The following is a 15597-nucleotide window of genomic DNA, read 5'->3' on the forward strand; positions in this document are numbered from 1 at the left end:
CACCTTGTTTTTCACAGAAGAATTTACAAAGTCTTTCCTTCACAGCTCAGGCGTGTGTTGTTCCTGCGGAAACCTCGGCTCTCTCTTCACACACAGAAAAGCAGCTCCTCCCCTCTCCAGAGCTGGCAGAAGAGACCAAAACAGTCTTTACTGCAGGGAAGCACAGAAAGTCCCACTGCTCTAACCAAGGGCAGCTTGTCTCTATGGTCCATAGCAACGCCACCCCCTTACATAATGACCCCTACATTAGCTCCCATACTGTATAATGGCCCCCACATTAGTTTATCCGCTGTATAATGACCCCCGATTTAGCTCTAACACTGTAGCTGTAGCTCCCATGCTTTTGATTCTGGTCTACCCATCATACATATCCTCCATCCCATAGTCCAGTGCCCATATACTCATCACACATCCTCCATCCCATAGTCCCATGCCCATTTACCCATTATGACATCATCATCACCATGGCAACCGTTATGACATAACCGTCACCATTGCAACCTATGATGAATCAGCATCGCCATGGCAACCATTGTGACATCATAATGAAGGGCGGGGATTGACACACACACATTTTTCCCCATTATGTAGGGGAAAAATTGTTTGGTGAATTGGAACGCGCGGGGTTAAAATTTCGCCTCACAACATAGCCTAGGACACTCTCGGGGTCCAGACGTGTGACTGTGCCAAATTTTGTGGCTGCAGCTGCGACGGTGCGGATGCCAATCTCGGACATACATACATACATAAACACACTTGAGCTTTATATAATAGATGAAGAGGGAAAGTCACAAACTCTTATCTGTGCTGTCCTGCAGCTGTGGTGACTTCTATCAGGGCAGAGCATGATACTGACTACTCATGTCAGTCCCTTGACGTTGGTATTGTCAAGTATTTACCTCGTAAGGGGATAACAAGCGTCTTGACTTACCCCCAAAAACCCCACCGTGACCATAAAATGACCACCCCCACCTCGGCGCCCACTAATACACAGACACCGGTATTTCTTTTGGAATTTTATGGCCACAGCAGCCTTTTATTATAACAATAAACAAACAATAAACACTGTATCATAAATAACATGAGTACAATGAATTTAACCCTGGAAGGAGACGTCCTTGAAGCCACAAGATCATGGTGAAATAGTCCAAATATTGTGAACAACCCCCGACCATTTGCTCCCAGCCGTTACCCCACAGGCTCGGGAGCACCAGCACACCAATAGATGTTGTCCACAAACTCCTTGGAGATCCGCCCTCTTCCGACGGAAAACTCCCCATCCACCTTTCACCAGATCACGACCAGCATACCTTTAAACGAAGGAGACCCTACCCACAGAGTCTCCACAACCAATTTCCACCGACTTCAAGGACTCCCCCTCCCCCAAAACCGCCATGACCCAAAATAGAATCACGTACTACTAACCCAAAAGAAAAAGGGAGGGAGGGTGGGACTGTTCTGGAGCTGGGAAAACAGGAACAGAGGGCGGGCACCCCCCAGACCCTGTCTTAAATACCCCTTAGCTCACCCTCCCCTTTAACCCTTCCCCTTCCCTCACTAACTTCCAACCCCCGTCATGTTGGCCTCTGCCCACGCCTCCTCCAGGGGGTTGGGAGGCTCACTCCGGCCATTTCTTGACGTTGGTATTGTCAAGTATTTACCTCGTAAGGGGATAACAAGCGTCTTGACTTACCCCCAAAAACCCCACCGTGACCATAAAATGACCACCCCCACCTCGGCGCCCACTAATACACAGACACCGGTATTTCTTTTGGAATTTTATGGCCACAGCAGCCTTTTATTATAACAATAAACAAACAATAAACACTGTATCATAAATAACATGAGTACAATAAATTTAACCCTGGAAGGAGAAGTCCTTGAAGCCACAAGATCATGGTGAAATAGTCCAAATATTGTGAACAACCCCTGACCATTTGCTCCCAGCCGTTACCCCACAGGCTCGGGAGCTCCAGCACACAAATAGATGTTGTCCACAAACTCCTTGGAGATCCGCCCTCTTCCGACGGAAAACTCCCCATCCACCTTTCACCAGATCACGACCAGCATACCTTTAAACGAAGGAGACCCTACCCACAGAGTCTCCAAAACCAATTTCCACCAACTTCAAGGACTCCCCCTCCCCCAAAACCGCCACAACGAGGGGCCTTTGAACGCCTCAATGACCCAAGACCCCCACAACCCGCCAAGCGACAGCCTTCTCTATACCCTCCTGAAGGGCAAGGGCCCAAATATCGGAACCCACTGCATTCAAGTGAATCCCGTCCGCCAACCAGTAATCGCCCTCACCCTTCTCCAAATCAAAATGTCGCACGGCAACTCCCCCGTTTTTAACTATAAAAGCGGACACCGCTCTGTTGACCTTGATCCTGGCCCGGTTGACCTTTTCCAACGATCTCATGGACCGCCAACGCCTGCGTGGCACGATCTCCGACCACACAATCGTGACTTCCTGATTAGTCACCCACAACCGCAAACAATCTTGCTTAATATCCTTGATCAAGGGACGGACAGCCAGATCATTACCCCCAGCATGAATAACGAGAACATCTGGTGCCCGGTCCAAATGAACATACTCGTGAATTTCCGGCAACACCCGACGCCACACCAGGCCACTAAAACCGATCCACCGCACCACCGCCGCCGTTCTGGAAATTCCCAACTGTCTGCCGTCGTTCCTGACATCGGCTCTCACCGCTCCCCAGTAAACAAAGGAGTGACCAAATATCCAGACCAGCAGCGGTTCCGTACCTGAAACACAAAACGACACTCACAGAAACATATCGCAAAAGAAAACGCTCCAATACTTGTAACATTTAATCTACCCCATGGACCACACCAACCGGGACCACCTCCTGCACACCTGAAGGCCGAACATAACTACGATAACGATTAGACCTCCACCCGCCGATGCGCTGTATGAAAGAGGGACCCAAACCACGCTCAGCTGCCTCAGTCGACGCACCAATCCGAAAAGAATGAGAGGCAAACCTAGAATCATCCGATCCCAAACACCGAATTGACTTCTTAAACACTGCGCCAAACTGATATCGAGACAGACTTCCACCGTCTGCGTGACACAACAAAGATCCGCCCAGACTAGGATGAAGGTCCCAAAATCTACGCAAACACTGAACCGGGCACATTCCGGAACCAGACACAACACCCAACACAACTCGACGGCCTTTTCCAGACTGGTCCGTTTTTGACCTACGTAGCCAAAACTCGACGCCCTGAGAAGTCAAAGCCACATCCCTGGCTAACAACCTGCCCACAGACTCTTTATTGTGAGACACGAGTTCCCCAATCCGCAGTGCCCCAAAAAATGCATAGGAAAAAGCCAGACGAAACAACGCAACCTCATAACCATCCGCGCATACCGATCCCAGAACCAGTCCCAATTGCTCAAGCATATTAAATGACACGGGCCGCCTTAAATCACCCCCCCCCCCGAAAACGGTGAAAACCTTTCACCGCCTGTCTAACCAAAAACGTTTTCGTCAAATCCCTGTACCCGCGCAACCGAAAACCGAAAGACAATCAGGCCAACAAACGTGTCACCTTTGCACGAGACCAACCTTCGTTTGCGCCCTGCCCCAACCATGTCATCCCCTGAAGAAGAAGTGGTATGCACTTTGAAACGCGTTGGGAAATAAACGGTTAATCTTTCTCATAATCTGGATTAGTGAATTTGTCTGGCAGCGCACAGAAGTCCATGAATTTATTCCAAAATCTGAAGCTTTAAGCGGTCGCAGAGCTGACCTTTGGATGTGCAGCAAGCAGACTACTGATCCTACATGCCTGAACCTCTCCTGAAAAGGGTGAGTAAACTCTATTTTATTCCTCTAAAAATAACCCAGATAAGACCCTATTGCGCTTTTTTGTTCCTCTAGTTTGATAACCATGACAACAACAGACCCTCTTGCTCAAGCCTGACCCCACTGGTGGGGCCAGCCATAAGGACTTCTTCCCACGTACACCACACATTCCGGTAGGCCTCCCAGGTTTTTGGTGCCAAAGACGATACGATCAGTGACTCCGCGGCTCGTAAGCCACCCTCCACAATTCCTCCGGACAAATCAGACCCTCGAACTCTGCCTCCGGGGCCAAGGAACGAAAACAATCCCACTGTAAGCGAGAGAGAGAGTCAGCTATCTCGTTCTTCACTCCAGGCACATGCGTCGCCGTCATATGCGCATTCAAAGACAAACATGATAGCACCAACTTCTGCAAAACTCTGACCACTGGAGGGGACGATGCAGTAAGACCATTAATCGCGCTCACAACCCCCATGTTGTCGCAATTAAACGAAGGCACCAATTCCGAAAATCCTGACCCCACAAATGAACAGCCACCAGAATCGGAAAAATCTCCAACAACATGATGTTACGCACCAACCCCGCCGAAACCCAAGCAGCGGCCACTGAGCGGCGCACCATTGCCCTCCAAAATAGGCACCAAAACCGAATCCGCCTGCCGCATCCGTAAACAAATCCAAAGCATCGTTACAAACCACATCAGCCATTACCAACGAACGACCGTTGTACTTCTCCAAAAAGGACTCCCAGACCACCAAATCGGCCCTGAGCTCCGCCGACAATCTCACAAAATGATGAGGAGCCCGAACCCCCGAAGTAGCGCTAGCCAGCCTACGTGAAAAAACCCAACCCATCAGCATCACCCAACAAGCGAAGTTAAGCTTTCCCAACAGTGACTGAAGGTCCCGCAAAGATATTTTCCTCAACCGACGTGCACGAACCACCTCAGACCTCAAATCATCAAGCTTGTCCTCCGGCAACCGAAATTCCCATTCAACAGTATCGATGACGATCCCCAGAAAACGCAAACACGTACTGGGGCCCTCAGTTTTTCCGGGCGCCAGCGGAACCCCGAACCGATCCGCCACCCACTCAATCGCTTTCAAAATCCTGAGACAACGTGAAGAATCCGCCGGGCCAATGCACAAGAAATCGTCCAAATAATGAACTACCGAATCACAACCAGAGACGTCGCACACGACCCACTCAAGAAAAGAACTAAAAGCCTCGAAATACGCACAAGACCAGGAACAACCTATAGGTAAACACCTATCTACAAAAAACCTGTGTTCCCAGAAACAGCCCAACAACCTCACGCTTTCTGGGTGGACCGGAAGCAAACGAAAAGCGGATTCAACATCAGTCTTAGCCATAAGGGCCCCGCGACCACATTTTCGGACCCAACTTGCCACTTCATCAAATGAAGAGTATACCACTGAACAAATCTCCGGATCAATACCGTCGTTAACCGACCTCCCACGTGGGTAAGACAAATGCTGAATGAGCCGAAACTTATTGGGCTCCTTCTTCGGAACCACCCCCAACGGGGAAACGACCAAATTCGGAAAAGGAGGGGACACGAAAGGGCCCGCCATGCGCCCCAATGAAACTTTTTTCCGGATCTTCTCCGAAACAACTGATGGATGCTCCAAAGCAGAGCGCAAATTTTTTAAAACAAACGGGATTTCAAACGGAGGACCCGGAATGCGAAAACCCTCCTGAAAACCTGAATACAACAGCCCCGCTCTTACCCTATCAGGGTATCTATTTAGATAGGGGACCATCCTTTCCAGATTCACTGGAGTCTCCCCCTTGCGAATTACCCCCACCCGATTTGGACTTCCCTTTCTTGAAACACTTTGATGCCCTGTGTGAAGTACCATTGCAGTTTGAGCAGAGGTGTTTAAATTTACAGTTGGCCCCAAACTTACACTGGCCGTCATTAAACTGCCAGCACACACCCACCTTGTGCGTTCCCGACTGCCCTTGACCCCCATCACTCATAGAGCCGGAAGTGCCGCTATTCTGGCTGGTGCTTCCAGCCCCCCCAAGAAAGGAGCTCCCAGACTTATTTTGCGCTATCACACGCATCCACAAACCAATGTCTTTTTGGTCCCAGCGGATAGCCGGACGCACAGCTTTCCTCTGACGAAACTGCTCATCATACCGCAGCCACGCCTGACCACCATATACTCTATAAGCCTCCCCGATAGCATCCAAATAACAAAATAACGCGGAGCAATTATAAGGGGCCTGTTCCCCGATAACACTCGCCAAAATGGCAAACGCCTGCTGCCAATTTACAAATGTCTGAGGAATCAAGCACCACCTCCGCTTTTCCTCCTCTTCCTTTTTGCTATCCTCTTTCTTACTTTTGTCCAAATTAAACTTCTCAAGAGGCAATAGCGAAAATATTTCCACATATTCATCCTTCCAAATCCGCTCTTTCACCTCCTTTTTCAGATGGGCCCCCAACGAACCTTCAAAACACACATACACCTCGCAATGCGCCCGATCATCCAGATGCACACGACACTCCTTTTCCTTCTCGGTTTGCACCGACACTGACACCGGTGTGCCAACACAAGGGCCCGACGCAGCCGCGCCCTGACTCGCCAACCCGCCACCCTGTGGCCCAACCCACGCTGCTACCGGTGACGACCCCACAAAACCCTGCTCCAGACGTAAAAGCAAGCTGCGCACATCCGCCAACATATCACATACTCCCCTGGCCGACCCTGAACTGCTCAACCCAGCCTCAACCCCACCGCCCCCGGACTCTGCTAAGGGGCCCCCTACCACCACTGACGAAGACAAAAGCGGGTGACAAAAAGGGGACATAGACGCATACTCACCGGGCTGCAGGGGGGCTGTGTGCCCTCCAGCCGGAAATCCTGGATCCCCAGACGCCTCATGGACCTCGCGACTCCCGGCGGCGAACTCACCGCCTCGTTGTTGCGGCCCTGCAGACTGAGCCGGGGTAGGAGGCCTGAACCCCCTGACGGAACTGGGCCGCGTTCCTGCCCCCCCCGCCGAGAGTCATTTCAGCCAAGCCATCACGAGGCACCCGGTCGCTCGGGGCCCCCCACGGCAACTGGGAGCCCGACAGTGTCTTCCACTCCAATCTTCTGGCAGCCGGCCCCGACTCTGCCGGGCTGCCCTCCGGTCCCGCTGCAGCCATTGGGCTGTGGCACATCCTCGGGGGGTCAGAGGCAAGCGCCGCTGCAGGGGCACCGCAGCAGCGCCCCCCCATTCCAACTAGTTCCCCCCCACCGCTGGGGGACGCGACGCGACCCGGCCCTGCCGCCTGGCAGGCCGTCACTCTGTCGGCGGCCGAAGCGCCCACTGAGGCAGGCCGCTTGGCACGTCCACCACCGCCGCGGCCCCCCAAAGGACCTGGTGCTGCCGGATGTCGGGCGCGCGCCGACCCCGCCCCCTTCCTGCCCCGGGGCGAAGGTCCGGACGCTGCCGCAGGGCCTCGCCGCATGTGAGGATTCCTCCCAGCCCGGGAGGGGCTCCGACGGCGACGCGAGGCCCGGGGAGCGGTGACGGGGGATAGCCGCTCTGGAGGCCGCGCCCGCCTGGACCTCCGTTCCCTATCCTCGGCCTGCCCCGGCGCTCGTTGAAGCAGGCCAGCCACCTGCGCCTCCAGCCAGCCAGGAGGCTGCCCTGCCGCTGCCGCCCGCAGACTGTCCAGGGCCTGGTCCACTCCCGACATCCCGGTAAGTTGTGGGACTGTTCTGGAGCTGGGAAAACAGGAACAGAGGGCGGGCACCCCCCAGACCCTGTCTTAAATACCCCTTAGCTCCCCCTCCCCTTTAACCCTTCCCTCACTAACTTCCAACCCCCCGTCATGTTGGCCACCGTCCACACCTCCTCCAGGGGGTTGGGAGGCTCACTCCGGCCATTTCTTTATCTGAGGCACAATGAGATTTATAGCAGCTGATTTGCATTGACAGACACTTTCTGAGCTGCTTAAAAGTTCAAGTAGCAGCTATAAATCTACTGTGCCTCAGATACAAGATAGCAAACACAAGAAAATAAAATATCAAGGACTTGAAAGGAGGGGAGCAGTGTCCTGCCCCCTCCTCACTGCACAGACACCTTAGGGCCCCTGAGTTCATACACACAGCACTGCCTTGTCTTGCTCCTCTCCAGCAGGAAGAAGCTGGTGCTGTGTGGTGGTCTCTCCTGCAGAGACACAGGGTGAAATGTGGGGATGTCTGCAGTTTGCTGGAGGCAGCTTAAAGGTATGGTCTCTCTGCACTACAGTGGAGCTTAACTACATCGGTGAGCTGTGCACGCTGACTTAGTTAACAGTGGCAGGAGCTCTGGGTGGGCCCCCTCAGAGCCATGGGCCTGGGACAACCACACCCTCTGCCTCCCTGGTAGCTACGCTACTGGTCTGCATATAGCTTATCTTCCACTATACTCACAAGTGTTTGATTGGGATGAGGTCTGGGGACTGTGGGGGCCAATCCAACACCTCTACTTCATTGTCATTTAACCATTTTTTATCCAATCTCGATACATGCTTCAGGTCATTGTCCTGCTGGAACACTATGTCGTCCTTTTCATACCCATTGTAATCGAGTGTGCGAAGTAACTTGTCTTGTAGGATACTCATATATAGCTCATCAATGAGACCACCATTGATCTTGGTCAAGTATCCAATACCTTTGATTGTGAAACAACCCCGTATCATCAGGGATTCTCCATTGAACTTGACAGTTCCTTCAATTTCTCCATCTGTTAGCCCCTTTTCCCTTGTTTCTTCCAGACCCATCAGAGCCTAGTCTATTAATTTTCAACTCATCACTCCAAATCACCCATTTCCAATCATCTACTGTTCACTTTTAGTACTTTTTTGCAAACTCGAGCTGACGCTTCTTATGAGGATATTGAGGTTGAGGCTTCTTCACGTTTTTTCGGGTCATCATTCTAGACTTGTGTAACTTGCGTCACACGATGCTTGTATGGACGTCTCTGATCTCAGTATTATTAAGCATACGAGCCACCTTCACTGCTATGTTTGTCACACCAGAACTGATAGACTTTGGGATGAGCCGACTTGTTGACTCCGATATTTTGCCTTAATGTCCAACTCTTTGCTTCTGAATGGATGGACTTCATTTTGAATTCTTGCAACTGTCATGGCACTCACATAGTAACATAGTAACATAGTAACATAGTTATTAAGGTTGAAGGGAGACTTTAAGTCCATCTAGTTCAACCCATATCCTATCCTAACTTGCCCTAACATGTTGATCCAGAGGAAGGCAAAAAAAACCCATGTGGCAACAGTAAGCTTCACATTGGGGAAAAAAATTCCTTCCCGACTCCACATACGGCAATCAGACTAGCTCCCTGGATCAACGCAATATTAAGGAGACTAGTGTATATACCCTGTAATATTATACTTTTCAAGAAAGGCATCCAGTCCCTTCTTAAATTTTAGTAGGGAATCACTCATTACAACATCATATGGCAGAGAGTTCCATAGTCTCACTGCTCTTACAGTAAAGAATCTGCATCTGTGAGTATGCTTAAACCTTCTTTCCTCCAGACGTAGAGGATGCCCCCTTGTCCCCGTCACAGGTCTAAGAGTAAAAAGATCATTAGAAAGGTCTTTGTATTGTCCCCACATATATTTATACATTGTAATAAGATCACCCCTAAGCCTTCGATTCTCCAAACTAAATAACCCCAAGTGTAATAACCTGTCTTGGTATTGCAGACCCCCTAGTTCCCTAATAACCTTGGTCGCTCTTCTCTGCACCCGCTCCAGTTCAGCTATGTCTTTCTTATACACCGGTGACCAGAACTGTACACAGTATTCTAAGTGTGGTCGCACTAGTGACTTATATAGAGGTAAAATTATGTTCTCCTCATGAGCATCTATGCCTCTTTTAATGCATCCCATTATTTTATTTGCCTTTGCAGCAGCTGCTTGACTCTGGCCACTAAATGTGAGTTTGTCGTCCACCCATACACCCAGGTCTTTTTCAGTTGATGCACATGATGCAGTTTGGCAATTTTCTTGGCAAAGAGGCCGCTATCAATGAGCTGGATGATGCTGTTTCTCTTTTATTGGGAAATCTTCTTCATGGCTGCTCCTCGATTTGAACCAATCACTTTTCACTTGATAATCAACCTAATAACACACTGAGCTATTAGGGAACGTGAGAACAGGTTGTAATTAGTGATGAGCGAGTATGCTCGTTATGCGAGAATTCCGAGCAAGCCGCAAATCATGTAGCTGCGGCGACGCAAAAGAAATCTCCTAGAGCACACCCAAACTACTTGGAGAGCAACCGAGCATGCTCGGAATTCTTGAGTAACGAGCATACTTGCTCATCACTAGTTGTAATTTGTAGTATTCAGGAAGAAAAAGATTTTTTAACCACCAGGAGCAGAACAGTAACAATGCAGTGACATGACAAGAATCTGCATGACTAATCATATGCTAAATAGCTGCAAGTCATATTTATGTATGAGATAGCCAAGATGATTGTCTATAAAATAATGGTAGTTTCACGTTCTAAGCTGTAGTGGATGATGAGATATGGAGCCTGAAAGTCAAAAGTTCAAAACATTGTTACCCTTTTGCTCCTCACTGTATATCTATCTATATCTGTATATAAGATTGTTTTACTAGTTAGAAAGCTACCTTGAATTGACAGAATTACTGTATGGTAAAGCTAATGTTAAATATGCATGTCATACGAATGCTAGGTGAGGAAAAACCGCATGACACTCGCCTGACACTCTTCATCTTTTCTGGCTGAGAATCACAGCTACTTTTTAAATGCAGACGTGAGCGAATCCTAAGACTGGTAAACCTGCTGCCAAGTAGACCTCCATATTTCTCAGCTCTGTAACCCGCCCTCCCTACTGATTGGCATTTTATGCATAGCACACAGAAAGCTGCCAATCGGTGGTGTATGATCGGCATTCAGAGCTCAGCATTGAGAGAACTGGCAAATCTTCAGCAGATAAATTAGTGATTTTATCAAAACTACAGCAAGCAGCCCAGTAAGTGACACATTGCTGGAATCAGGGTCTCTGCGCCTACATCATGCTGTTCTTAGATGGGGCAGCAAAATCCTTCTGACAGATTCCGATTAACTGTTATATGAGACAAAATGGAATCAAAGACAAGGAGAACACAATTTTTGTTTTTTAGTGTTCGTTTTAACAACACAGAAAGGCATTTCCCCTACTTCACACTGATTTTATTGCATTTTTTGGATTCAGTTCTTCAAGGATTCTAAGGTTATATGGTCACTGCTGGTAGTGAGCCCCCTGGAATCTTCACGCTGCTGACAGGAACCTGCACTGGAACATTGAGGTTTTTGTCCTTGGCTCATGACGGTGCTGGTGGTTATCATTTCCTCAGGTGTGCTCCTCTTCATATATTGGGGTGTTTTTCTGCGGATGACTCGAAACCTTTGTGGACACGTAAAGGATATTTTGCCTATCGTGGTCTGTTGTTCAGTTTTTCCTTGTTTTTGGCTCTCTTCGGTTACGCAGATATTTGGGGGGCTTTCATGCTTGCTTTTATAGCTTCTTGTATAAAGAGTGAAGTTATCGTAAAGTCCTGTCATGTTAACGGGAGTCATCGCCAACGTTGCCCTCTGAGGAGACCTCGAGATGGGTCTTTTAGTTATAATGTGGTTACTGTTCTCTGTGGAGGCTTTTAATGGTCTTTGAGGCTTTTCGAATTGTTTCACAGGTCTATTAAGGTTTTCTGTTGGCACGGACTTCTCGGGCTTCACGGGACTGCTGCTCCTGGGCCAGTTAAATTTTATGGTCTGCTCATTTGTATCTCCATTATATAATAGTATGAATTTGCTCTGAGTATTCAGGGGTAAAATGCAAAGGCCTTTTCTGCTTTTGTTGAAGATTTCGAGGGCCAAGTCTGTAAAAGAAAAATAGGAGAATGTTCTGTGAAGCAGGGCTAAAAAAAAAAAAAAGTAAGTCAGGTTAAAAACAATCTCATGTCTAAAATCCCAGAGCATATGACAGATATTGTAATAAAAATTGACAATCTCCTAATCACTGTATTCAGAAATCATGTTGTCTTACCACCAAAAATATCACTACCAAGTGCTGTCCCCTAGCTGACTCCCTTTTGTGTTGCTTTAATGTCCTCTTTGTCTTTCTGCTCCTGAGCTCCTGTCTGCCAAACTGTACATAAACATAACAGAGGCAATCTATTGGACAATGGCAGGTGCAATGCATACTGGAGAAAAGAAGTTCCAGCTCCTATAGTGCTGGCTGAAGACTGATTAAAGTTTGCAGAAGGCTGATGAGAATCAGTTCCTGGGCATATTAAACTGGTATGTGCCCTAATCGCAGTTTCAACTTGTTGCAGGTATGAGAGCATCAACACTATGTTTGAATCCATATGAAGAAAAAGGTCACACTCGACAGGATGAAATATAGCTCCTTTATTGACACGTAGTTACATGTCAGGTCAGAGTAGAGTGGCAAGACCCGTGGAAGCGCTAGAACAGCGCGAAACGGCCGTTGTCAGCTTGTGAACACTCTTGCCACTCTACTCTGACCTGACATGTAACTACGTGTCAATAAAGGAGCTATATTTCATCCTGTCGAGTGCGACCTTTTTCTTCATATGGATTCAATTATTTGATCACTGCGAGGTCAAGCACCCAGGAGCATTGGATGACAGCTTGCTGCCAGATGCATACCATCAGCTGATATATGGTAATAGCGGTGCCGTCCGCGACTTCTATTTTTTCACTCAACACTATGTTTATGTACAGGTTTTGTGTGAAAGGACACTTTCAATTTTTGACTGTTCTTTAAAGCAGATCCATCATTTGATTAGGCTGCCCTCTGTAAGACCAACATATTACAAATGCACATCTATTTTCAGATGTCAAGGCCAGATATGCGCAACTAACCAAGAGTCTCATTGACGACACTGGGGATGACGTCTTTCAATACCTCGCAGTTGGTGTGCAGGGCAGGGTTACAGTTCATTTCCAGCAGCCACACCTGGAAGATCAAAATGGGGACGTTTCTTTCATGCACAAACATTTACAAAGTTATAGAAAGTTACAGATTGAAGTCAAACCCCAAACTGAAAGCCTTCACTTTACTGAGCAATGGTCTCAGATTTGCCCCCATAGAAGCCTAATTGTAGGAGAACAACTCGGAGGTATCAGCTCCAGCCATAAACTGGGGACTTAACACCTCGATACATATTGGATTAAAATTAATCAACGAACAATCGATGGCCCATGATACATCAAATTGAATATTTTTGGCTGATGAAACAGCCATTGCCGATCATCGTCAAGAAAAAATCCAACATGTCTCACTTATGTTTTGAACAATGATGAATATTATCGGCGGTTGTTTGGAGGTCAAAATGATCGATTATTTCATTGACACAGCCAGTGATCGTTCATTGTAGTCGAAACCGGCTATTACTTTCAACTCTAATGTGTATGGGTTCCAGGGGTATAACTTGAAGCTTGTGGACTGCAATGCAGAATTTCCAACAGACTCCATCCCCAAACTATCACAGGTCTCTAACAGCATTGGTCTTTTCATATGGGCCAAAGGAAACTTTTGCCCCCCACCCCCTTAGGCTCCATGACCCATGTGAGACTGCAACCCCTGCACCCACTATAATCCCCTGGTGAGCTCCTTTTGAGAGCCCTGCTGCCAACTGATAAAGTACCAATATTGTAAATGGCACATAATATGGTGGGTTCAGTTACAAAATTTGCCACTTTATGTCATTAATAATTATCATTTTTATTGAAAGTTCAAGGTTTAAGGTGTCAAGATGGCAGCATCTCATAGAGCATGAGTCTTAGGACTCAAAGTGTCTTTACAACATGGGAATACTATAGTCAACAGTAGCACACAAAAGTATAACTTGCTCCAAAGCCCTGGGACATATACAGTATATACCAGAGTAGGACTGAGGTGCCAAGGGGCAACCAGTGGCATCGATTCTAAGGGCCCATTGTTCAGCTAAGTGGAATGTTTCCTGACCCTTTTTCACATTTGCCTCTAACAATAACAATAATGTTGTCCAAAAAAAGAATAAAAATGGTATACCTTCTAACCCACAGAAATGTGAGTATATGCAAATTGGTGTTGCCGGTAACGCTCAAGCACTTACCTGTAAGGGGGTGGCAGGTCCCCTCAGTTGCGCCCTCTTCTCCTTCCGTATAACCCCACCGTGCACTTTATATACATATGTTATATGTTTATTATGGTAATGTGCTTTTGTGATATTCTATGTACCGTCATATGATACAGCTGTAATGTATGGTGTAATGTGGGGACCTCCCCTTTAACTACTGTTGGTAGTATGTACATGTTACGGCGATGCTTATGTGTCACTGTTATAGAGTAGGGACAGGCAACAGTTAATATTATGGGCTGGGCCAGCAGCAGAGCGGGAACAGGAAACTGCTGCTTCGAGCTCAGTGAGCCCGGGTATGTTGACCAGGGAAGATGTGTACTGCAGAAGGGGCACTGCCAGACTCCCAGATGGGAGAGATCTGTTGCCCCAGACCAAAGACTTCTACAGACTGAAGGATTACAAACAGGCCCCCAGGACTTTAGAAGGGCTTTCGCTGAAGGGGTCTCAGGTGCTCAGATTCAAGCGATTGGACTACTGCGAATTTTGGCTACTGTTGTGGGTACAACCGCAGCCAGTGTCAGGGAGAGAGCAGGAAGCCAGTGTTGAAATTGTCTTTTTTGTCCATCCTTCATCGTTGTTCAATAAAAGTTATTTTTCCCTGTTGGAGTACAGCTGCATTCTCGGACCCTTAATTGCCTGGACTACTGTGACCAGAGGAAGAGAAGGTAATCTGTGGGGAAAAGCTCTGTCGGTCCCGTCTATCTATGTGCAAGGGACCGGGGGTGCTCGCTAACCGTTTGCTCAGTGGACTCTGTCTATGTACTGTGCCTTTAAAAAACCCGACCTTTTGTCTTTTTGAATATCATTATTCAATAAAGATGTAATTTTACTATTGGTGAGTGTCTTTATTTTCCTACTCTGTATTTCAACCAATAACGACTGATTTCCTAAGCATGCATTTAATACCTTAAAATCGTCATCGATCAGGAAGTCACAGCCAATAAGGTCAAAGAATCCCCGGCGGCACTCCAACTTTGATTTCACGCTCAGGAAACAGTGGATCATTATCTGCTGCATCCTTTTCTATCAGTGACAGGAAGAAAATGACATAAGATGAAAACAAGAGCCAACATTCCTGCAGAACGCTGCTTCCTATATTTGAGATGACCAGCTCGTCAGAAAATCTTTCGGCAAAAGGTCTACAGCCCAACCATGGATGCCCTAGGACATGAAGTATCCCCAAACGTTAGATGTTCCGTTATACACGATGATGAGGGTTCCTGGAAAGGACTTGTAGACAGAAAAAATGCAAAAAAACAGTATTGCTTCTTCTTATATCTCTGGTCGGTCATCCCTGTTGTCTCACCGTAAAGGTATTCAGGACCCAGTCTTTAGGTAGACCTTTGCTTTCTGCAAACTTCTCATTGACGTAGCTGTTGAATCTTTCCACTGCCCATACTGTCTCTTCTTTCAGCTCATTGTAAAGGGGGTTCTTCTTCTGCATGTACTAGGAAACAAATAAAAAAAATAGGATACTCATCAGAGAGATGTTTAAGTCTTCAAATTGTCCATTGAAGATCTGCACCAAACAGGCATCGGGAACTTTGTTGATTCTCAAAAATGTAT

At 47.7% G+C, this 15597-nt stretch overlaps 1 protein-coding gene across 1 annotated transcript in view; it reads right to left on the minus strand.

Annotated features, from left to right (window-relative positions):
• Nucleotides 1-11006: 11006 nt before the first annotated feature.
• TTLL10 (tubulin tyrosine ligase like 10) overlaps nucleotides 11007-15597 on the minus strand; it is a 113348-nt gene continuing 108757 nt past the window's right edge. Inside the window, exons 9-12 of the mRNA XM_073585319.1 lie at nucleotides 15338-15478; nucleotides 14938-15054; nucleotides 12770-12863; nucleotides 11007-11760 (exon numbers count right to left, since the gene is read on the minus strand). Of these exons, the coding sequence (XP_073441420.1) occupies nucleotides 11093-11760; nucleotides 12770-12863; nucleotides 14938-15054; nucleotides 15338-15478 (1020 nt within the window). The 3' untranslated portion in view covers nucleotides 11007-11092. The remainder of the gene's footprint in view (nucleotides 11761-12769; nucleotides 12864-14937; nucleotides 15055-15337; nucleotides 15479-15597) is intronic.

This window comes from Dendrobates tinctorius, unplaced genomic scaffold, assembly GCF_039654945.1.
Source record: "Dendrobates tinctorius isolate UK_male_01 unplaced genomic scaffold, ASM3965494v1 ptg000086l, whole genome shotgun sequence".
In the NCBI taxonomy this organism is placed as follows: domain Eukaryota; kingdom Metazoa; phylum Chordata; class Amphibia; order Anura; family Dendrobatidae; genus Dendrobates; species Dendrobates tinctorius.